This window comes from Stomoxys calcitrans, chromosome 2, assembly GCF_963082655.1.
Source record: "Stomoxys calcitrans chromosome 2, idStoCalc2.1, whole genome shotgun sequence".
In the NCBI taxonomy this organism is placed as follows: Eukaryota; Metazoa; Arthropoda; class Insecta; order Diptera; family Muscidae; genus Stomoxys; species Stomoxys calcitrans.
This window is the reverse complement of record NC_081553.1, coordinates 233,782,674-233,808,559: the sequence shown is the minus strand read 5'-3', so window position 1 is coordinate 233,808,559 and position 25,886 is coordinate 233,782,674. Positions and strand designations below refer to the sequence as shown.

The following is a 25,886-nucleotide window of genomic DNA, read 5'->3' as shown; positions in this document are numbered from 1 at the left end:
AATTCCTATCCGATTTGGATTGATTTATTATGACTTTCAATAACTGTGCCAAGTATAGTTCAAATCGGTTCATAACCTGATATAGCTGCCATATAAAGCAATCTGGGATCTTGACTTCTTGAGCCTCTAGACGTCGCAATTATTATCCGATTTGCCTTGACCATCACCATACGTGTTTATTATGGTCTGAAAAGGTCTATATCCTGATACAGCTCCTATATAAATTGATCTCTCGATTTTACTTAATGAGCCCCCCGTTAAGGCTTCTACGAACCGAACAGGGATAATCTAAAGACCGGTTTATATAAGAGCTTTATCAAGTTATAGACTGATTTGGACTGTACTTGGCACTGTTGTTTTGAAGTCGCAACAGAACAACGCATGCAAAATTTCAGCCAAATCCGACATTAATTGCGGCTTGCAAGGGCTCAAGAAGTCAAAACGGGAGATCGTTTTATATGGGAGCTATATCAGGTTATATGCCGATTTGCACAGTTGTTGAAAGTACACCACACACAAAATTTCCGCCAAATCGGACAAAAATTGCGGCTTGTAAGAACTCAAAGAGTCAAATCCGGAGATCGGTTTACATGAAAGCTATATCAGGTTATAGACCGATTTGGACCGTACTTGGCACGATTGTTGGAAACCGTAGCACGTGTAAAATTTTAGCCAAATCAGACAACAATTTGGGCCAGGGGCGGATATCTTCATTCGTTCGAGCGCTTTAATGGCTATATCGACTTAGAATACCAAGACGATGAAGAATATATGTACTTAATAAGGTCGCATATCAATATTTTGAGGTATTAAAAAAGGAAAGACTAGTTTAGTATACCCCTCTTTTATGGTGGCGGGTATAAAGTCTACGAAATTTAAGGTTTAAATAAGCTAAAGCTAAAGGTCCATAGCTTTAGACCGTTTTTAGGAAATATATAACAATCTGAGTTTTATAAACAACTATGTTGAAGGACATAGAAGTTGACGACCCCAAGTTAGGATGTTAGTTATTGCATCTTTAAAATGTGTCATCATAAAAGATATCAATCTTAAAATTCATAAAATTTGTATAAATAAGGGTCCAAATTAATAAAACGCTTCCTTTTCAGTTGATACACCTGTACACTTGTAATAAGGTTGGCGTGTTTTCCTTTTTTTTTTGTTTGGCATAAACAACAAACACACAAAATTTTTTATTCTCTTATTCCAGGAAAAAAAATTTATTTTTTGCCCCAAAAGGCCAAAGTCTTTGCGAGGGGGCTGAAAGTTATTAAATTTCGTTTCATGTAAAGTCGTAAAGTGAAGCAATGTAGTCAGTGTTTGTTGTACAAACTTGCGAGATAACTGAAAGTGAATACATTTTGGTTGGCCCCCTTCCCCCTGGCTTGGCGAAATGGGCTTAAAACATCTTAACGGAATCCAGGCTGCATTCACTTTTATATCAGCGCCATCACTTACACACGTGTCCTACATTGGGCTTCGTTGAAAAGTTACACAGTTTAATTGGCACTGCATGGAGGAGGTGATATCGTCTGGCTTTATGTGACCTTCGCCAGTCGACAAATGTGAAAATCAAATAAAAACGAAAAATAAAAACTGGAAAAACTTTTCCCCTTCTTTTTCTCTGCCATGGAAGTGGTTAATAAAGTCAATCGAATGCTTCAATTGAGTTATCTGCAGTCGAATATTTCACAGTTGATTTCATGAAACATTGGTGTGGTTTACAGTTGAATTCAGAGCGTCACTCTGTGGCGCCTGGTGGGGGTCACAATAAATAGTTTCATAAACCAGAAGCGGTTTCTTTAAAGGATATAAAGCTCAAAAATAAGGTGATGGCAACAACCCAGGGTGGAGAGGTAAGCATTTTGGGGCCTTGTATCCAAACTGTTGAGTGACACAAAACTTTACATCTGGACCATAAACTTTCTTAAGGCCTTCCATATTATATTTCTAATAACAAAACATTTTTATGTTATATCATAAAGGCATGCTAAGTTCGGCCGAGCCGAATCTTATATACCCTCCACCATGGATCGCATTTTTCGAGTTCCTTTCTCGGCATCTCTTCTTAGGCGAAAAAGGATTTGCTCTGCAATTAGAGAGATATCAAGATAGGGTCCGGTTTGAACTACAATTAAATTATATGTTGGAGACCTGTGTAAAATGTCAGCAAATTCGATTAAGAATTGCGCCCTCTGGAGGCTCAAGAAGTAAAACAGAGAGATCGATTTATATGGGAGCTGTATCAGGCTATAGACCGATTCAGACCATAATAAACACGTATGTTGATTGTCATGAGAAGATCCGTCGTACAAAATTTCAAGCTCGAGAAGTCAAGATCCCTGATCGGTTTATATGGCAGCTATATCAGACTATGAACAGATTTGATCCTTATTTGACACAGTTATTGAAAGTAAGAATAAAATACGTCTTGCAAAATTTCAGCCATATCCGCCCTCTAGAAGCTCAAGAAGTCAAGACCCAAGATAGGTTTATATGGCAGCTATATCATGTAATGAACCGATTTGAACCATACTTGGCACAGTTGTTGGAAGTCATAACAAAATACTAAGTGCAAAAATTCATTCCAATCGGATAAGAATTGCGCCCTCTAAAGGCTCAAGAAGTCAAGACCCCAGTTCGGTTTGTATGACAGCTATACCCTGGTATAGACCGATTTGAACCATACTTGGCACAGTTGTTGGATATTTTAACAAAACACGTCGTGCTAAATTTCACTCCAATCGGATATGAATTGCGCACTCTAGAGGCTCAAGAAGTCAGGATCCAAGATCGGTTTATATGGCAGCTACATTAGGTTATGGACCGATTTAAACCATACTTAGAACAGTTGTTGGAAGTGATACCAAAACATCACGTGCAAAATTTCAGTCAAAACGGACGAGAATTGCGCCCTCTAGAGTTTTAAGAAGTCAAGACCCGAAATCGATGTATATGGCTGCTATATCAAAACATGGACCGATATGGCCCGTTTACAATCCCACTACTCCCGTCCTACACTAATAAGTAGTATTTGTGCAAAATTTCAAGCGGCTAGCTTTACTCCTTCGAAAGCTAGCGTGGGCTAATGGGCTAAAACAAAAGGGGGGCGGACACTCCCCTTACCTCAGAGTACTACCCAAAAATAAAACTGAACCAATCGAGACAATATGGGGCTCAAATGAAAGGTATTCAGGAGTAGAGTACGAATTTAATATTAAAAGTTGGGTCCAAGTAACTGGGGGGCCGCCCCAATCCCAAAACCCCCTAAAATAGGTTTTTTGGACGATCATGACAATATGGGACTCTAATGAAAGGTGTTCGGGAGTAGATTGCAAATATGGACAGGAAGGAGAAGGGGGCGGGCCCTCCCCAGTTACCCAAAAACATCATCCAAAATCAAAAGTGAACTGATCGGGGCAATATGGGTATCAAATGAAAGGTATTGGAAAATAGAATACGAATATGGTATTAAAATTTGGGTCTATGTATCCATCGGGCCGCTCCAACCCCCAAATTCCCCCAAACAGACATATTGGACGTTCATGTCAATATGGGCCTCAAATGAAAGGTATTCGGGAGTAGATTACGAATCTGGCATACAAAATCAGTTCGATGTATAAGGGGTCCCTCTACCTCCCAAAAATGCCATAAATGGGCATATGACCCATCGTGACTATATAGGACTCGGTCCGTAGAATCAAACACGGCTGAACCGATTTTCTTAAAATTCTCCAATAAACTTGGTTAACCCGAAGTCTTTCGGGTCGGCGCAGTCCGATTTAAGCGCGTGGGCGACAAACGCGCATGTAGCACTGTAGAACAGCGAAACAGTCGGTAGGACGGCGAAAATCTTATGGGGTGAGCCGGATCGTGACAGGACGAAGCTATTACTGAAAGGAAGTAAGAAGGAGGTCAGTATAGCTTTTGGTGTCATAACGAGACACATAAAACTACGAGCTCACCTATGCAAAATCGGTGCGGCAAGTGATAGCATGTGGAGAACATGATTAGACGTTGGAGCATTTCCCAAGAATTAAAATTTTTTTCTTCGTGGTTACTTTGGAGTTTTTAGAGCGCATAACAGGCCGATTACTGGCTAAGGTGTATGTCCATAGTGGCATGGGGCAAATTAATATCTGCACCCTCTTTTCAACCTAACATAACAGAACTTACCATCACCAAAAACAAAACATGCCGTCTATTGTTGTAGTCTGGTGTCTCGGGGGCTGCCCAAAACCCGTCAAATGTGTATATAGACCAATCACGACAATTCTGCGTCATAGGCGGACATAGGCTACAATGGCACGAATTCGATATTCAGATTCAGGGCGAAGATATTAGAAAGTTAAGGCACAGCGGAGCGAGCCCGGTTCGGCTAATAATAGTAATAAAATATTTATTTTTTGCATAGCCTACTATTCTCCTTGTGATTGAAGGAAGGTTTAAAGGCCTTCCATGGGAGGTACAGTGTTGGAATTATACTCCAAAGGCCTTTTACCACTGAAAGTCCTCCTCAAGTTCCGCCACTGAAAACATTCGTATACAGATTTTGTTTTTCCCAAATGTGTATTTGTGTGTGTGTTTGTGTTCTATACTTTTGCCAAATTCACCAACATGGGTTTCCGGTATACCAAAAATTGACAATTTTCTGAAAATGTTTCATAGTAAACAGAACAAAAAAAAAAAAAAAAAAAAAAAATAAAAAAATCGGAAGAGACAATTTTATGAGATGCTTTTAAATGTCATGTGCATTTTACCTTGTAAAGGAAGGAACTTGATTTTTATTCTGTGTGTTTTTTGGTTTTTCTATATTCTCTGATTTGCTCTTTAACGTTAGGGTACCACATGCCTTCGCTTTGCGTCTACCTTGCCCAGGTGATGGGTAGACTTCCTGTTAGTGCTTATCAATGCAATTTGAGGCTTCAATTTTGGACATTTTACTAAATTACAATTTTGGCAGACGTGCTGATGCTGCTGCACCCATTTTAATTGGGTCAATTTTGAGAATCCTCACCCACTGACACAGTCAATTGTGTCAGTCGAGCTGCTATGCATTTACGCAATTTAAAAGAAAATCATTGTTGCATTTGGATGTTGTCAACCATCCCATGCTGCTCATGTGGGCAAATCAGAGGGTCTCACATAGTCGTTTATTTAAATAGCCATGCAAGGGGCGAAGTCTGAATGGGCCAGGTTTTAAAAAGGAAACGAAGGATGAGGACGATATAACGGGCTATGCTACCAGCAGCATCAAGTTGCAACTAGTAGGAAAGATGTCCTTTGCAGCGCAGGCAAAAAAAAATTAAAACAAGAGAAGGGTATTTTGCACAGTGTTACGAAACCGCAAATTTTTGAGAAGATCGATTGATAAATGGATTAGCAAAGACCTTCAAAGTGAAAATCGGGTGATCATATATATGGGGGCTATATCTAAATCGACTTTTATGGAATTGCCCAATATTGTCAAGACTTATAAGAGAATCATTAGTGTAAACTTAAAGTGTTGAGCATTGTTTTGTATCGTGAACCACCACTGTGGTACATGGTATTATAACTTAGTGCATTTGTTTGTAACACCAAGAAGGAAGAGAGATAGACTTATTGATAAGAATACCAATCGACTCAGAATCACTTTCTGATTCGATTTAGATTCGGTTTAGATTTTCATATAGGTTAGGTTAAAAAGAGGGTGCGTATATAAATCCGCCCCATGGCACTATGGACATACACCTAAGCCAGTAACCGGCTTGTTGTGCGCTCTAAAAAACTATACAGTAAACACTCAAAAAGAAATTTTTAAGTTAGGAATTGCGTCCAATTACAAAATCCTTAATTGTTTTCAATACCAATCCCCTAAGTTGGTTCACGGCTGGTATTGTGTCTCCACCTTTTCAATCTTGCCTACCCTGTGGGAGTCTTCCCGGCGCGTTGGAAGGTTGCGAACGTTCAGCCAATACCCAAGAAGGGTGAGGCAAGCAACCCTGCGAATTATCGGCCAATTGCGATATACTCGGCTCACTCCAAGGTCATGGAGAGCATGGCTAATCACCATCTTGTGAGGTATATAGAGTCTAATGGCCTTCTTAGCGACCAACAGTAAGGGTTCCGCAGAAATCACTCTACGGGTGACCTCATGGTACTTCTGTCAGAACGTTGGAGTCGCTCAATTCATCAGTTTGGAGAGAGTAAGGTTGTGGCAAGGCATTTGATAGGGTCTGGCATGGTACACTGCCATCAAAGCTTGTGGCATTTGGTGTCGATAATGGCTTCGTTCGATTTATTTCGAGCTTTCTCAGAGATCGCACTACTCGAATCGTTATAGATGGGTTCCCATCCAATGAGCACAAATTGACCGCAGATGTACCCCAGGGCTCTGTTCTTTCTCCTTCTCTTTTTCTGATTTTCATCAACGATCTGTTGGGTTAGACATCGAATCCGATCTACTCATTTGCGGATGACAGTAATCTCTGTTATTCGTACTAATTCGACCATAGGTCGAGACTTCGAGAGATTGAGGACAAGAGGCTGGTTATGGACGATACACTCTGCCAGGATTTGCTGGCCATTTCTGAGTGGGGTCGAATGAATCGAGTAGATTTTAATTCACGGAAGACTCAGTGCTGCTTGTTGTCACGCAAACGATTCGCTGACCCATTACGGTCATCTTTGTCTCTCAACGGTGTAGATGTTGAGCAATCAGAAGCTCTTGATGTTCTGGGCATGAAACTACAAAGTGATGTCCGTTGGGCTAAACATGTATTCGAAGTTTCGAAAGAAGCATTAAAGTGTTTAGGCTTCCTTAAACGGTGCAACAATTACTTCACTCCGTCTGATCTTCTTAACATCTACACCACTTTCATAAGGCCGAAAATGGAGTACAACTCACATGTATGGGCTGGAGCTTCAAAATGAGGACCTGGATCTACTGGACCGTGTACAGAGGAGAGCGATGGCGTTGATTGGGGACAGTGGGGTATCCAACTCTATTGCCTCCCTTGAATATCGTCGCAATGTGGGTTATTTGGCGCTGTTCTATCGGTACTTTCATGGTGTGTGTTTGTCTGATATTAATCGTCAGGGATACTAAACATTCCGGGAACTCACACCCGTTTGTAATTGATTGGCCAGCGGACCGCACAATGCATTATAGAGAGAATTCTTATTTCGCCCGAACCGTTCGTTTGTGGAATCGACTTCCGGCTAATGTTTTTCGCACCCACTTTGAGATCCAAAGATTTAAAACAAATGTCAATAAGCAAATGCAAATTTTGCCTATGAACATTCCACTAAGGAACAGGGGCAAACTTCGCACATATAAATGAGTGCAGTCCGATTTAAGTTTAAGCTCAATGATAAGGGCCTACTTTTTATAGCCGAGTCCGAACGGCGAGCCGCAGTGCGACACCTCTTTGGAGAGAAGTTTTACATGGCATAGTACCTCACAAATGTCGCCAGCATTAGGAGGGGACAACCACCGCTGAAAAATTTTTATGATGGTCTCGCCAGGATTCGAACCCAGGCGTTCAGCGACGTAAGCGGACATTCTAACCTCTGCGCTACGGTGGCCTCCTCAATAAGCACTACATCCTTTCATCCCCCCCTCCAATTCCTAATTTCCTCTCGCCAACGCAATGCACTGCATTCATAGGGGACATCCCCTCACAGAAAAAAAGGGCCAGTATCTGTTAGACGCGAAAGCCGGCAATGAAAAAAGAAATGCTCCAACATTTCATCATCTTGCCCTCATGCCCTACACATACTATCACTTGCCACACCATAGTCCTATGTGTGCCGTTATCATACCAATAGTTAAACTGACCTCCCTCTTACTCCCCTTTCAGTAATAGCCTCGTCTTCTCCTGATCTGGATCCTTCCATAGGATTCTCACCGTCTTAGCAACCGTTTCGCTGTTCCACAATGTCGCAGGCGCATTCGTCGCCCAATCCCTTAACTCGGACTGCGTCGATCTGATAGGCTTTAGGTTAAGCAGGTGTATTGAAGGTAGTCCTTTGGCCTTCACCGCCAAATCATCTGCCCTTTCATTTCCCCTTACTACGTTATGACCCGGCACCCAAATGGTGAGGATTTTGCCAACCTCAGAGAAGGCGTTAATCTCCTTCTTACACTGCAAGACTACTCGTGACCTTACCCTCCTAGCGTTAGCACCACAACACTCCAAGCATTGCGTGATCGACCGGATCTTCGCCTGCAGGACCGTATTATGGTCAAGCAGTCTAAAACAGATCAAAGTCGCTGAGTTCTCAATGTAAACCCCCAAGCCCACTCCCTAGAGGACGGATCCATTCGTGTAACATGATCCTCCAGATGGCAATACTAGATTTTCGTCAATCCAAGACTGTGCTGATGGCAGCAGTGCCTCGCACACGACCTCAAGTGTCATCTCAGATATCCGATCGGAAACGTCTTCCAATCCTTCCAGGTTTCTTATCATGGCCTCGATTGTACAGCGATGGTATGAGCTGTTTCTATCCTTTATCCATTCTCCCATCGCCTTAAGTCTCACAGCCTGACGTGAAAACCACACCACCTCAGCGTGATCGCCCGGATCTCCGCCTGCAGGACCGTATTGTAGTCAGGCAGTCTTAAACAGATCTCAGTCCCTGGGTTCTCAATGTAAGCCCCCAGGCCCACTCCGTCCTCTAGCTTTGATCCATACGTGTAACATGACCTTCCAGATGGCAATACTAGGGTTCCGTCAATCCAAGACTATGCCGATGGCAGCATCAGGAAGGGTATTCTCTTGACTCTCTACATTACTGGTGAATTTCATAGAAACCGGTTTAGCTATAGATATAGCTCCCATATATATGTTCTTCCGATTTTGCAATATAAGGCTCATTTGTTAACCGATACTCTCGAAATTCAGCAAGAAGGATATCCTTATGACTCTTAATATTACTGTTATGTTTATAGTGACTCCATCTGTGTTTGCATTACATTGTCAATGTTAGACATTGTTCTCATATATGTTTGGCTTGCAGAAAATTTATAAACGAAGCAACTAAACGATAGTTTGAGTCATACAGTTAGGCCTGCAAGAACATATTATGCTACTAATTTACTAGCAAACATGACCAAAGGCAGAATGTATGATTCTGACAAGAAATCATTTTTTTTCAAGCAATAGGGATTTGTTCGCTTCATTGGCCGATGAAGGTCGTTGGGGATTGTAAATGGGCCAAATCGGTCCATATTTAAAAAGTTCCATCCAAAATCCCATGTTAAAACTGAAACATTGGCAGACGACATGGGAGTGGGAGCAGAGAGAAAAGAGAATATTTCGAGGCTTTTGATAAAAATGATTTTTACAGAGGATAGGACGGGACTCACGGAGCAGAGGAATCTTGAAAGAATGAGGTTGATTGAAGGCTTATCGTTACAGAGTTTATGGCCTTGAGAAGCTTCCAACCATTTAAGTCCTCCGATCCAAGTGGGCCCAATCTGCCCACTATTTTCACAGCATGCCCAGGACTTGAACATACTCCGAAAGCCTGGCAGTAGGGAAGGCTGGTAAATGCAAATTTTGCCCATGATCATTCCACTAAGGAACCGGGGCAAACTTCTCACATATCAATGAGTGCAGTCCGATTCAAGTTTTAAGCTCAATGATAAGGGGTCTCCTTTTTATAGCCGAGTCCGAAGGGAGTGCGACACCTCTTTGGAGAGAAGTTTTACATGGCATAAAACCTCACAAATATTGCCAGCATTAGGAGGGGAAAAACACCGTTGAAAAATTTTTTTTCTGATGGTCTCGCCAGGATTCGAACCCAGGCGTTTAGCCTCATAGGCGGACATGCTAACATGCTGCGCTACGGTGGCATCCAAGGCAAGGGTGGTGCGTATAACGTATTCTAGGACGTCCATAGAACTGTTCAAATACCAACAGTATGCCTATGCCAAGGGAAGGTCTGTGGACTTAGCCCTGCACGAGGTTGCGCACAATATCCTTTGGTGCCAAGACGTACACATTGGCGGTATGCATTAACATCGAGGGGGCCTTTAACAATCTGCGGGCCAAGACACTGATTCAAACCTTAGACCAGTACCGATTGGACCGGGTCTTTAGAGACTGGATAAACCATAAACAAACGAACAGGCGGATGAATTGTGGGTCCCATGATATCTGAATAAAAAGGGAGAAAGTGGCACAGGGCACGCCATACGGGGGTAATTTTATCGCCAATTCTATAGGTGACCATCAAAATAACCTATTAGAGAGGAGGAATTTCAACCAGTCTGCTTTGCGGACGATGTTATATTAGTTCTAAAGGGTAAGGATCCAAATCAACTATGCAAAAGGACTGAAGGCATACGACTGGGCAAGACCTAAGGGACTCAATGTTAATTTAGAAAAGACTGAAATGTGCCTGCTTATGAGAAAAACGAAAGTGGGTCAATTTGATGCACCACCGTTCCTGAATAGAACAATTTTGATATCTGACAAGGTCAAATACTAAGGAGTGATCTTGAACCGAGAAAGCTCACAGAAGTTGGGTACTGAAGACTATTCTAGATATCCGACATATAGTGATACAGATGCAGTATGTAAGAGGATACCTGAGACGACACTTCAGGTCGAGTGCGATGCACTGCTGCCAGCGCCACTTTCTTCGTTTTACGGAAAAGGGTATTACCATCTGGATGGATCGAGGCTAGAGGACAGAGTGGGCCTAGGGCTTTACATTGGGAACCCAGGGACTGACTGGAGGCCACCGTAGCGCAGAGGTTAGCATGTCCGCCTATGACGCTGAACGCCTGGGTTCGAATCCTGGCGAGACCATCAGAAAAAAATTTTCATCGGTGGTTTTCCCCTCCTAATGCTAGCAACATTTGTGAGGTACTATGTCATGTAAAACTTCTCCCCAAAGAGGGGTCGCATTGTGGCACGCCGTTCGGACTCGGCTATAAAAGGGAGGCCCCTTATCATTGAGCTTAAACTTGAATCGGACTACACTCATTGATATGTGAGAAGTTTACCCCTGTTCCTTAGTGGAATTTTCATGGGCAAAATTTGCAATTTTGCAGTATTTACCCAGGGAATGAGATCTGTTTACGGCTGCCTGACCAAAATACGGTCCAGCATGCGGAGATCCAGGCGATCACGGAACGCGTGAGGTGGGGTGGTGTGAACACGGGGAGTGTAAGAACGAGAACGGTAAGGCATCGAAAAGTCTTGGTGTATTAGAACGAGTTTGACGCCTTCTCTGAGGAAGGCACGATCTGCATTTTTGGGAGTCGGACCATAGCGGAGTGAGGGGGTATGAAAGAGTAGACGAATTGGCAGCGAAGGTCAGAGGACTGCCATTAGAAAACTTGGTTAAGCCGAAGCCTTTCGCGTCGTCTCAGTCTGAATTATGGTGGTGGGCGACAAACACGTATATATCACTGTGGAACAGCAAAGGTTGGTGGGACGACGAAAATCCTGTTGGGAGATTCCGATCGTGAGAAGACGAGGATATTACTGGAAGGAAGTAGGAAGATGGTCAATATAGCTATCGGTATCCTAACGGGACACAGGACTAGGCTCTCACTACCAGACCCCGGCATTTAGGAGTTGACAAAATACCAGACATGAACTGACATAGGGAAAACAATTCGGGATTTTTTTAAAGTAGCACGCAATTCATCATTTAGTTTAAGTGTATCTCAGGGAATTAAGCTTGCGAGACTAGAAACTACCCTACTCATTCCAGAGATACTGGAATCTGTGGGTATGCCTCTAGCAACATGCAAGCTAAATTTTCAGAACCAGGCCCGAAGGACAACGAATGATAGATGTTCACAAAGAGGGGGCTGTGAGCATTTCAAAACTATGCGGCCTAATCTAGACTTGAAGAGGTCTACTGCTTTGCTGTCATTGGCTAGAACAGATGTCTCAGTCATTGTTTTCGTCATGACAGGTCACTGTCTAATCGAAAAACCTGCTGACAGACTGAAGGTTGACAGCAACGACTTTTGACTATAGAACACCTTCTGTGTATGTGTCCCACACTTTCCACTTTAGGTTATCATTTCTTTGAAAACCTGTCTGATTTAGCAGATGTGAACGTTTGCAAGTTGTTGGGCTTTTTAAAGCAATCTGGATGGTTCAACGGTAGGAACTAGAAGGCATCTTCTTTCCTCTGTTCCTGTGGTATCCAAATGGCAGACTGCCACATAAACCTAACCTAACCTAGGTTAGGGTAGGTGTATGTCCATAGTGGCATGGACGGATTAATATCCACCCCCTCTTTTCAACCTAACTATAACTAACCTTTGTGCGGGACTGAAATTAATCTCTCAAGACTTATAACGTCATTGCGTCAAAACTAACAATTTATTGGAGAAATTATCGTTTTTATGTGTAGGGTACACCGGTACTGTGGTACAGGGTATCAAAACTTATTGCATTTGTTTATAACACCTGGAAGGAGGAGAGATAGACCTACTAATAAGTATAGGGAGTGAATCAGATTCACTTTCTGATGTAATTTAGCTATGTCCTTCTGTCTGTCCGTCAGTCTGTTTGCCTGTCGGTCTGTCTGCCCGTCGGTCAGTCTGTCTGTCTGCCCGTCGGTCAGTCTGTCTGTCTGCCTGTCGGTCTGTCTGCCCGTAGGTCAGTCTGTCAGTCTGTCCGTCGGTCTGTCCATGATTATTGAGTACAAAGCACAGACCGCAATTTATTTCCGACCGTATTCAAATTTCGCGCAGACATAAGTTTCGGCTCAAAGGCGAAGTCAATTGAAATTAGAAAAAATCGGTTCAGATTTGGATAAAGCTCCCATATATATGTTCATACGGTTTGGAGTAATGTTGAAATAACATCGTCATTCGTTAACCGATTATTACAAAATTGGGCATGAAGGATTCTCATATGTCTCTCGACATTGCTGTTGAGTTTCATAGAAATCGGTTCAGATTTAAATATAGCGCCCAGGTATATGTATCACTCGATTTTCACTTTTCGGTTCTTCTTCAGCGTGTTTTTTAACATGGAAAGACTTGAGATACTATATGTTATCATTGAGATTTTTCAAGTTTTCCAAAAAAGCAAGCTCGTGGAACATGGGGTTTTCATTGTAAATCACGACCTTGTACCAGACTTTAAGATGGTCATATAGCAGTGTAGGGCACTATTTTCTTCAACAAATAGGTTTATCTATTGAGATAGCCGTCTTATAATTCCAAGTCAAACGTGCTGCGTAAACAACAATTTGTCCAACAGAACTTTCAGCGTTTATATGATTTCCAAAGCACATTTATTTTTCTATAACAATTGTCAACGTGTTATGTATTCCAGATTGTATAATTGTGCAGTTATAGTAACTAAATTAAGTCCTCCTTGCGATAGAAACTATTCCATAGTTTTAATTCCTTCCAAATGGGTAGTGTCTTAAACTCCACTTCTTCGCCTATGGCCAAACATTTAATGGTCTCCTCAGGGTCTCCTACAGGTTGCCAGGGCACTTCTTTTGTAGCGTCACAATTGGGATTTGATGTCAGGGCAAAATTATACCACATTCCTATCATGCGTTGAATACACCGATATTCCTTGCTATCGACATCAAGTCTTTCCCCCATGACGCCATAGAATAAGTAGCTAACGTCATCAGAATGACAAACGCCTTGCGTGTTGGGTCCACAGCATATCATACGAAAGTGATTGAAGAATTTCGAATCGAAGTCGAAATAGAAGCAGTAGGTGGGTATTTCCTTTGCATATTCTCGGCGGGCACATATGGACCTATAGACACCGTGCCAAAACGAACGACATCCCAAAAGATTTAAAAATTGATTCAAGTTATCGGAGGCATTCAGTTTCGTTCCATCAAAATAACTTTTGGCCAGCTTAAGACCCATTTCTTTTAGTTGGGCAGGGGGGTGTGTTCGTTTTGTTTCATCGGGCAGTAGGTTAACAAAATCACTCAATTCGTCTATGAGGAAAGGAAATTTCTTTACCAAACTTTGATAGAGCAAGCCCTCCGAAGAGGTAGCTCCCATCATCATTGGCATAGTATTGCCCCAGGCATGAGGCATTAAGTCCTTGAAAGGTTTATTTGTGATGCAGTCTTCGCTGGCAAAAGATTCGACTACGGGCAAAAAATTCAAATGGTAATTGTTGACTAAATCCGATTTTGTCAAGAGCTGCAAATCGTGGAATGCCAATTGCTTGGACTTCAATTTGTTTAAAAACTCATAGACACTCTTATCGCTTCCATCACCCTTGTAGCCGACATGGCGAGCATATTTGAGGCCCACCTTGTGGTCTTCGGTGCAGGCCCAGGGACATAAAACCGATCCGGAGTGCATAATTGCCTTGTGGAATAGGCCTTTGGTCTGAGGCAGCATAGTCATAAGGTGTGTGGAGGCTGCCCCTGCACTTTGTCCAAACAGGGTGATGTTGTTGGGATCGCCATTGAAACTTTGTATGTTGTTCTTGATCCATTTCAATGCCAGAACTTGATCCTTCAAACCAGCATTGCCAGGAATATTGAGATCGGGATCATCAAAGCATAAAAATCCTGAAAAAATGCCAAATATACTTCAAAACCTTTTGTAGCCGTAGGGCATGTCTTTGTGTTAGAAATTTACCAAAAATACCCAACCTGTAGTTGAATGTCACTACAACCACATCCTGCTGCATGAAATAGTCTGGGCCATAAAAATCCCGGGAGGCTTCGCCGAAATGATAGCCGCCTCCAAAGATCCAAACCATAACTGGCAAAGGCTTTTCACTTGTCATCTAAGTCCATTAAAAAAAGAGTTTCGAGATTTATTGTGGTTTAGTTTGATTCCCCTACCTTTTTGGTATAAACATTCAAATACAGGCAATCCTCGGAACCTTCCACAAATTTGCTAACATAGTTATACTGCATCGGCTTGGATCTACTTCTGGTGCAATCGAGAATGTCATTCCAGGCTTCCATTGGTTTGGGAGAGCGAAATCTCAATTTTCCCACGGGTGGTTGGGCATAGGGAATGCCCTCAAAGGCATAGTAGTAGCCTTGCTCAGCGTAAACATTTCGACGCTTACGACCCTTCACCAACCCGCATTGAGTTTTGGTGACCTCGTATTCATTGGTTGAAGTTTGATAATCCACCCATACCTGATGTTTTAAAATTCTGCAGCGACAGAAAAGAGACAAACCTTAGAACTTTTACTTGGCAAAAATTATTCTCTGCTACTTGGCCAGTAATGACAGTTTTTCCCGGAAAGTTAAATTGATTTCCATTTCAGTTAAACTGCTAATAAGAAATTCCGCTTAAATCTTGTCTTTGCTTTCTCTGAGACTTTTTAAATGACAATAAAAGTAATTCAGCGAATATTTCAATCAAAAGAATATTACGTCGCTGTAGTTTTTTTTGTTTTGATTTTGTTTTCTAGAAAAGTGGACATCAGGTTTTAAAGCGAAATTTAATTTCAATAATTAAAACATAGAATAGCAAAGATATGAACGTTCATAGAGACTTCAAAGTGCCCTTACAAGAAATTAGAAAATTGAAGACAAAAAAAAAAACCACAGCAAATAAGCAACAAATCAGTTGTCCAGCCAAGAACCAGTTCGCACCATCATCTCAGTAGCTTACTTCTGAAGCCAATTTTGTCTATAAGTCTAGATTGACTTAGAATGTCAAGACGATCAAGGGATGGCAGATCAATTTTTCGAGTTGTTATAAAAACTAATCGGATATATAATTTTGGGGCCAAGTGTTTGAGGGGCCACCACATCACCAAAACCCTCCTTAATTCGATTTATTATTTACCGGAAATATGTCTGGGAGATCGCCTCATTCCAAAGGAAAATGTTGATCCTTATATTGTAAAAGAATTCGATTTTTCTCGGCACATATAAGATTTAAAGGCAAATTCTATTGAAATTGGAAGAAATCGCTCCGACTAACATATAGCTCCAGTTTATCAGTCTTGTCAAATATTCGCTTTTAAAGTCTTGAAGTTCTCCTCAAAGCTTTGTATAACATTTTCCTCTATGAATTCCTCTATGTTTACTGATTCTGTCTGAAATTGGACGTATTTACATACAGGGACCATGTATAAACAAGTAAAAAGGCGTTTAGTTCGGTCGGGTCGAAATTTGGATACCCACCACCTCGGGTATATATGTAAACCACCTTTCATCAAAATCCGATGAAATTTGCATACCTCATGTCCCATTGCAGTTACCGAAATATGTTCCGATTTGGACCAATTACTAATAAGTACAGTAGCTATATCTAAAAATAAACCGATCTGGATCATATACGATACGGATGTCGAAAAGCCTAACATAGGTTACTGGCCCAAATTTCGGCGATATCGGACAAAAAAATCCGCCTTTTATGGGGCCAAGACTTTTAATAGAGATATCGGTCTACATGGCAACTATATTCAAATCTGGACCGATTTGGGCCAAGTTGCAGAAAAATGTCGAAGAGCCTAACACAAAGCACTGGCCCAAATTTCCGCGAAATCGTACAAATAAGGCGCCTTTATGAGCCCATAACCTTAAATCGAGAGAGGCAGCTATATTCAACTCTGGACCGATCTGGGGCAAAATAAACAAGAACGTCGAAGAGCCGAACTAAACTCACTGTCTCAAATTTCAGCGACATCCGACAATAATTGCGCCTTTTATGGCCACAAAACCCAAAACCGAGAGATCGGTCTATATGGCAGCTATAACCAAATCTGGACTGATCTCAGCCAACAACACAACAACTCACAACTCACTGTTCCAAATTTCATCAAAATCGGATAATAAATGTGGCTTTTATAGGCCTAAGACCTTAAATCGGAGGATCGGTCTATATGGCAGCTATAATTAAATCTGGACCGATCTGAGACAAATTAATGAAGAATGTCGAAGGGCCTAACACAACTCACTGTTCCAAATTTCATCAAAATCGGATAATAAATGTGGCTTTAATGGGCCTAAGACCCTAAATCGGAGGATCGGTCTTTATGGCAGCTATAACCAAAGATGGACAGATCTGAGCGAAATTAACGGAGGGTGTCTAAGAGCCCAACACAACTCACTGTCCCAAATTTTAGCAAAATCGAATAATAAATGTGGCTTTTATGGGCCTAAGACCCTAAAGAGGCGGATCGGTCTATATGGGGGCTATATCAAGATATAGTCCGATATAGAACCATCGAACTTAACCTGCTTATGGATAAAAACGAATCTGTGCAAAATTTCAGCTCAATATCTCTATTTTTAAGGACTGTAGCGTGATTTCAACAGAAAGGCGGACGGACGTGGCTAGGACGTCTTAGATTTTTGCGCTGATCGAGAATATATATACTTTATAGGGTCGGAAATGGATATTTCGATGGGTATAACAATGAAGGCGCGTCTCTACCTTACTTTACTTAATTTTAATGGCTATGACAGAATATTTGTTCCACTAGCCGAACGTAGAATAGCCTTCCAAGCGCCTCAATCTTCTGCGCTCATTCTAAAATCTCTGACATCAAGTTTCGAGGTGTCTCCCACAACGTCGGCGCGTCTCTACCATTGATTGTGATGTTGTGGTTGTAACGACAATCAGCAACAGTTTTCGTGACGCCTACATAACACGTGGCTGGCCCAGAGTATAAAAAAAGAAGACACCCAAGCGAATGTGGACAGTCATTGCCCAGCAATAATGTAGCCGTCATCAGACAACGGTAAGTACGAATATTCTGAAATTACTCTTGGAGTACTTACCAAGGTCTCCAAAACACTTAGCTTTCGAATTTTTCCCTATCCTTCTGGGAGTGCCCACCACGATCTCTAAGCTAATAATACCAGCATGTCCTACTGGAGTACTTACCATGGTCTCCGCGATGTCGTTTAAAATCCTTAGTGGAGTCCTTACCACGATCTACTGGCTATCCTGTAGAATCCTAGCATATCCTTACAGGAGTACTTACCAAGGTCTCCTGGCTATCCTGTAGAATCTTAGCATATCTTTACTGGGGTACTAACAACGGTCTCCTAGACATCCTGTAGAATCACGGAAAATCCTATACACTTCTCTCCTGTAGAATCTCAGCATATATCTACTGTAGTATTTCTCACTGTCTCCTGGCCATCCTATAGACTCCTATCATATCCTTTTTAATACTTACCACGGTCTCCTTGCTATCATGTTGTAAATGCAACGACAACAAACGAAAATGTTCGCCGTAAGCACAAATAAATGAAAACAAAGAAATAAAAAGACAGTTGCTTAAAGGTAATTGGCAATAAAGGGCAGCCTTAAGTTTTATTCGATAAATCCACGATAAGGAAGGGGGTGAACAAGATTTCGTTTTATACATTATTGCAATACGATGTAATATAACCACAAAAGAGTTTGACTGTAGGGTTTAAGCGAACGATTACGAGTCTAAGTAACTAAAAAGAAGATGTAGAAAGCTGGCTGGTCAAGCGTAAGAGAAAGGGTTAGTTACTCGTTAGAATCTGACATTTCAACTACAGAGTTGCACTCAAAGGGAGTAGAAAGTTTCTAACGATTCTTCAGAACTTTAATCAAGATAGGGTCAATAAACCCGGATCAAACAAATATACGAAATTAAATTCGAAGTTGAATTAAATCTTAAACACCTGTTGAACCCTGACATATCCTAACTGATGTACTCATCACGGTATCCTTGCTATCCTGTAGAACCCTAGGATATCCTGCCTGGACTACTTACCACGGTCTCCTAGCTGTCCTTTAGAAACTTATTATATTCTTACTGTGGTACTTACCACGGTCTCCTAACTATCCTATAAAATCCTACCATATACTTACTGGAGTACTAACCACAGTCCCTTGCCGTAGAATTCTCTCTCTCATCCAAAGGTCTATTACCCTTGTTTACCTTTCCCGTCCTTGCTTGAGATCTTACTAAGGTATCTTGCTGTAGATTTCTTCCTCGTTCTTGCTTGAATACTTACTAAGGTCTCTTGCCATAGTTTTTCTCCTCGTCCTTGCTTGAGTACTTACTAAGGTTTCTTGCCATATATTTCTTGCTCATTCTTGCTTGAGTACTTACAAAGGTCTCATGCTGTAGTTTTCCCCCTGGTCCTTGCTTGAGTACTTACTAAGGCCTCATGACGAAATATTCCTCCCCGCCCTTGATTGAATACCTACTGAGGCCTCTTGCCGTAGTTTTCCTCCACGTCTCTGCTCCTACTGACTACTTACTAGGGTCTCCTGCCGTAGTTTTCCCCTCGTTCTTGCTTGAGCACTTAGTTAGGTCTCTTGCCTTAGTTTTTTTCCTCGTCCTTGCTGGAGTACTTACAAAAGTCTCCTCCTCAATCTTGCTTAAGTACTTACCAAAGTCTGTTGACGTAGTTTTCCCCCTCGTAATTGATTGAGTACCTACTAAGGTCTCTTACCGTAGTTCTTCTCCTCGTCCTTGCCTGAGTACCTACTAAGGTCTCTTGCCGTAGAAGGAGGACATCTATCCTTGCTTGAATATTAACTAAGATCTTTTGCCGTAGTTTTCCTCCTTGTTCTTGCTTGAGCACTTACCAAGGTCTCTTACCTTAGTTTTTTGCTCGTCCTTGCTTGAGTACTTACAAAAGTCTCTTGCCGTAGATTTCCTACTCAATCTTGCTTAAGTACTTACTAAAGTCCCTTGACGTAGTTTTCCCCCTCGTCGTTCGTTCTATACTTACTCATGCTGTAGATTTCCTCCATGTCTCTTGCCGTAGTTTTCCTACTCGTTCTTGCTTGTGCACTTATTAATGTCTCTTGGCTTATTTTTTTTGCTCGTCCTTGGTTGAGTACTTACAAAAGTCTCTTGACGTAGTTTTTCTCCTCGCCCTTGCCTGAGGACCTACTACTCTTGCCGTAGATGTCCACCTTGTCCTTGCTTGAGTACTTACTAAGGTCTCATGCTGTAGATTTCCTCCACGTCCATGCTTGAGTACTAACTAAAGTCTCTTGTCGTAAATTTACTTCCAGTCCTCGCCTATAAAGGTCTTGCGTTATAGCATCCAACCCTAATCTCAACAGATCGACCACATGTCCTCATTTTGGTTTCGGCTCCTTGAGTTGAAAATCACCTATCCGTGGACCCCATAAGGTATATATATTCTTGATCGTTTCGTCATTCCAAGCCATGCCCGTCCGTCCGTCTATGGAAATCACGATAGCAGTCGAACGCGTAAAGTTTGAAATTTTTGCACAGATACTTTGAATTGATATAGGTCATTGGGGATTGCAAATGGGCCATATCGGTTCAGATTTGGATATAGCTCCCATATAAACCGATCTCCCGATTTGACTTCTCGAGCCCCTGGAAGCCGCAAATCAGATTTGGATATATCTCCGATATAAACCGATCTCCCGATTTGACTTCTCGAGCTCCTTGAAGCCGCAATTTTTTCCGATTTGGCTAAAAATTTGCACATAGTGTTCTGCTATGAGTTTCAACTATTGTGTCGCATACGGACCAAATCGGTCAAGAACCTGAAATATCTCCCATATAAACCGATCTCCAGATTTGACTTCTTGACCCCCTGGGGGCCTCAGTTTTTATTCAATTTGGTTGAAATTTTGCACAAAGTGTTCTATTATGACTTTCAAATACTCCGCCAAGTACAGTCTGAATCGATCTTTAACCTGATATAGCTTCCATATAAACCGATCTCCGGATTTGACTTTTTGAGCCCCTGGAAGCCTCAATTTTAATCCGATTTGGCTGAAATTTTGCACATAGTTTTTTGTTATGACTCCCAGCAACTGTGCCAAGTCAAGAACAAGTCGTTCAAGAACGTGATATAGCACCCACATAAACCGATCCCCCGATTTGATTTCTAGAGCCCTTACAATCAGCAATTTTTATCCGATTTGGCTGAAATTTTATGTTATGCGTCTCAATAACTGTATCAAGTTTGGCCCAAATCGGTGTATAACCAGATAAAGGTCCCATATTTTAGAAGAATTCATGGTGGTTGGTTCCCAAGATTCGGCCAGTACGAATTTAGCACGCTTTTACTTGTTTTAGTTTGTTTCACCTCATGTCAACTAGTACTGATGTTATATTGTTTGCTGTTCCAACAATACCTTCGGTGATCTATAGTAATCGCAAATTTGTCTTCATGTTTGCTTAATGTAATGATTTCAGTAATAGGGACTAATTTAATTTATGGAAATTATTCGTTTAGATTATCGGGCAAAAAATTTCCATATCAGGTTCCACAGTTTATTTATTCTATTGACGGTGTCATAGGCTGCCGCACACACAGCAGTATCTACCGTTCGATGAGAGTTGATGTTACTCGTCTCTCCAGTCCTCTCTTTTATGATCTCGCTTTATAGTATGAAATGTTATTTAAATTTGAAGCATTTTGAGATACAATATGAGCATTTATTAGACATTGTTGTTTCCATGCTTTCATATTAGTGTGTGTGTGCTACTAGCCAGCAACGCTAAAAAGCATTCATTCATAAAAGTTCGGAAAAATAGTAGAGACCACTTCGATAGTTTTAGTAAAATAAATATTTTTGCATCCACCACCATAGAATGGGAGTGTACTAATTTAATCAGACCCTTGGTAACTCCTCGAAATATTGGTCTGTGACCCTATAAAGTTAAGGGTGATTTTTTAAGATCTATAGGAAGGTAAAAAACACATAAAATTCAAAAAATTCATAAAATCTTTATTTGAATAGATAGTACGATCCGTTTAATTTAATGATTGAAGATTATTTTATGCAAATGTTGACCGTGATTGCGCCTCAAATGGTCCATCCGCTTAGTCCAATCTTGGCATACTCTTTCCAACATTTCGGCCGGTATCTCACTAAAAAATGCTTCAATGTTGTCTTCCAATGCGACAAGTGAAGCGGGCTTGTCTTTACCTGACATGAGCTTTAACATAGCCCTTTAAAAAATAGTCTAAAGGCGTTAAATCCCACGATCTAGGCGGCTAATTGACCGGTCCTGAAGGTGAAATAAAATGTTCACCGAACTCGCCTTTCAATAAGTCCATTGTTACGCATGCTGTGTGGCATGTGGCAACGTCTTGTTGAAACCACATGTCATGCAAGTCAAGCGTTTGCATTTTGGGCAAAAAAATCATTCAAATCGGAGAATTGCGCCCTCTAGTGGCTCAAGAAGTCAAGATTCAAGATCGGTTTATATGGCAGCTATATCAGGATATGGATCGATTTGAACCGAACTTGACACAGTTGTTGGATATCATAACAAAACACGACGTGCAAAATTTCATTCCAATCGGATAGGAATTGCGCCCTCTACAGGCTCAAGAAGTCAAGACCCAAGATCGGTTTATATGGCAGCTATAACAAAACATGGACCAATTTGGCCCGTTTACAATCCCAACTGACCTACACTAATAAGAAGTATTTGTGTAAAATTTCAAGCGGCTACCTTTACTCCTTCGAAAGTTAGCGTGGTTTCGACGGACGGACGGACGGACAGACGGTCGGACATGACTAGATCAAGAATTTATATACTTTATGGGGTCTCAGATGCATAATTCAAGGTGTTACAAACACAATGACGAAATTAGTATACCCCCATCTTATGGTGGAGGGTATAAAAAAAGTATTCAATAAAAATTCTCTAAATAATGAAAATATGAAATTTCATCAAAATCGGACAAGGGAAATCGGAGGGTCAGGCGTTAATGTCTTAAGCAGTCGTAATCATAAACTGAAATGGTAACCTTATGCCACGCAAGCGCATTTCCACGAGTTGCAAACGAAAAGGCAAAATTAGTTTCCTTGGCATAATATAGGTGAATGAATTGGGCTTATTTCTCATTTCAATGATTCTCATTTAATTCGCCTAAAATAACTTCTTAGCGTTGCATTATTTGAGTTTTAACTGTATCAGCCTGTTTACTCTCGAATGTATGTAACTGTGCATGTATGTGTACATAAATACATGAGTACATATATAACTGTCATATCAGAAATGTAAAGTAAGTACATTCACCAACACAATGTGAAGGCAGTTATGTTTGCATTCACCATACACAAATTTGCAGAGTTGGTAAGGCATGCAAAGAGAGTGAAAGAGAGCGCTCAAGCGAGCCAGAGCCTTTGTGGAGTATAGCCGTGTTGCCATTTTGTGGTCTGGGCACAAACAGCCATCAATGATAAACCGATTTTGTTAGGCTGTCGGTCAGACAGATCCTGTAAAGCTAAGGACACAGGAACAAACCAGTCCTGCTGAGGCTGTGGCAGCATCCGTGTCACCCATGGACAGAGTGGTTGTTGAAGGTGGTGTTAGGCAATGAGGCGATTTGCTAATGTCGTTGTTCAATTTTTTTCGATTTAACATTTACATTTTGGCAAGAAATTTGCATTTCGTTGCTGGGAAATTGGGCAATTGTTCTTTCGGGCTGTTAATGTTGGTGTTGTTTGCCATAATGGCCAGTCATGTGCGACCATTTACGTTAAATGTTAAACCACCAAAGTTAAGGCAATCATTGGTGTTTTATTCTCAAACGAGCATACAAATACACATGCAATCACACATACACACGCACTCACACACACACACACTCTCTTTGGTACACCTACAGACATCATGTAATTGTGGCTTAGGCTTACGGGTTATTTCTCTGCAATTAGATCTTATGTCGATTTAACTGCTATCAATGCAGAGCCACACAAATGAAAGGATTCGAATGTTCAAATGACAATGCCAATGATGCTGATGGTGATGGCTGCAAGAGATTTACGTTTGCGGAAGATTCAAATTCGAACTTTGTTGTTAGAAAGTTTTATGGAGAAATTAATGGTATTCAGCAATTTGTGTGCTAATGGGTTTGATTTTTGAAAACAGTGGCCATTAATTAACAAAAATTGTGTATACTGTGCATATAATAAGAAACGGAACATGGTTTATAAAAAATATGAAAGGAATCTTCTGAATAAAAGAGACAGAATTATATCTAAACTGATTTTCTAAAAAACGAATACACAAAGTTTTCAATCTTTTATATACCAAAACATTAAGTTCCTTTCAATAGCACTTAATTGTGAGGATTGTATGACATTCAGTCGTTTTCCTTAGTTGTTAAATGCCTTGCAATTATAAGAGCTAAAACGCCACCATAGAATGGTGGGTATGCTTATCAAGGCGACTTCATAAAGTATGTATTCTTGATCGTCTTGACATTCTCAGACGATCTAAGCATGTACCTACGTCCATCTGTGGAAATCACTACAGCGGCCAAGAAATAAATGAATCCACTTGAAATTTCGCAAAGGTACTTTTTATTGATGTTGGTAATTGGGGGACATAGGTCATTGGCTCATATCGGTTCAGATTTCCATAAAGCTCCCATATATAAAGTGGTGCTACGATTTGACTTCTTGAGCTACTAGAAGCCTCAATTTTTGTCCGACTTGACTACAATTGTTCGCAACATACAACAATTGGTGCAATATACCTTGCACCACCACTGTAGTAGATTTGTGCATTTGTTTGCAACGCTAAGAAGGAGAAGAGCTAGACCCATTGATAAGTATACCGATCGACTCAGAATCACTTTCTGATTGGATTTAGCCATGTCCGTCTGTCAATCTGTGAGTCCATATATTTTTGTAATCAAAGTGCAGGTCGTATTTGTTGTCCGATTGTCACGAAATTTTGCGGATGTCGCTTTTTTGGCTCCTTGGGCCAAACGCTATTGATTTTGAAAAAAATCGGTTCAGATTTCTCATATATGTCTTTCATCCGATATGGCTTTTTAAGGCTGTAGAAGCCACAATTTTCGTTCGATCTTTACAAAATTTGGCCTTGGGTATTTTATTTGAGGTCTACATATGTATGTAAATTGTCATAAAAATCGGTTCAGATTTAGATATAGCTCCCATATATATATCTTTCATCCGACATGGACTTTTATGGCTGTAGAAGCCACAGTTTTAGTCCGATCTTTAAAATATTTTGGGCGAGTTGTTTTATTTGACGTTCTAATATGTGTTGATAATTTCATGAAAATCGGTCCAAATTTAGATATAGCTCCCATATATATATTTCATCCGATATGGCCGTTTAAGGCTGTAGAAGCCACAGTTTTAGTTCGATCTTTAAAATATTTAGCGCGAGTTGTTTTATTTGACGTCCTTATATGTGTCGAAAATTTCATGAAAATCAGTACAGATTTAGATATAGCTCCTATATATATCCTTCATCCGATGTGGCGTTTAAGGCTGTGGAAGCCACAATTATTTACCGATCTTTACAAAGCTTGGCATGGGGTGTTTTTGTCTATATGTGCGCAAAATTTCATAAAAGTCGGTCCAGATTTATATATAGCTTCCATATATATGTATCGCCCGATTTGCACTTAAATGGCCGTAGTAGCTATAATTTTCAACCGATCTGCACAAAATTTGGCACGGACTGTTTTGTTACTGATCCTAACATATTTGGAAAATTTCATATGTAGATATAGCTTACATATATCGTTCATCCGATTTGAACTATTGTATTATGGCTGTAGAATCCACAATTTTCGTCCGATTTTGCATGAGACGTTTAAATTGACTTTCCAATACGTGGGCAAAATTTCTTTAAAATCAGTTCTAATGTGTATCCATCCGATATGGACTTTACATTATAGGACGTGAGATATTCTTTTTCATGTCCCAGTATGTGTCATTAAAATTGGCACTGGCTTCGATATAACTCCCATATAATCTTTTATCCGATATGGCCTTTTAAAGATGTGGAAATCCAAATCTTTTGTCCTATGGTAGGAAAATCTTACAAGGTTCTAAATTGCTATTTCAATTGGTATCCAAATTAAAGTCTGACTAGATTTCGAGATAAGTTCTACATATAAAAAGTACTACATGCACTATGGTCGGCACCGCCCGACTTTTGCCTTTCCTTACTGGTTTTAATATCCAAATA

At 40.8% G+C, this 25,886-nt stretch overlaps 1 protein-coding gene across 1 annotated transcript; it reads right to left on the bottom strand.

Moving 5' to 3' along the window:
* Positions 1-13,240: 13,240 nt before the first annotated feature.
* Positions 13,241-15,306, bottom strand: LOC106095596 (esterase B1). The gene is made up of 4 exons (XM_013262834.2): positions 15,191-15,306; positions 14,806-15,127; positions 14,597-14,747; positions 13,241-14,526 (listed from the first exon to the last, which is right to left on the bottom strand). Exons 1-4 carry the CDS (start codon positions 15,235-15,237, stop codon positions 13,331-13,333), a joined length of 1,716 nt encoding a protein of 571 aa, XP_013118288.2. The 5' UTR covers positions 15,238-15,306; the 3' UTR covers positions 13,241-13,330.
* Between the last annotated feature and the right edge of the window lie 10,580 nt (positions 15,307-25,886).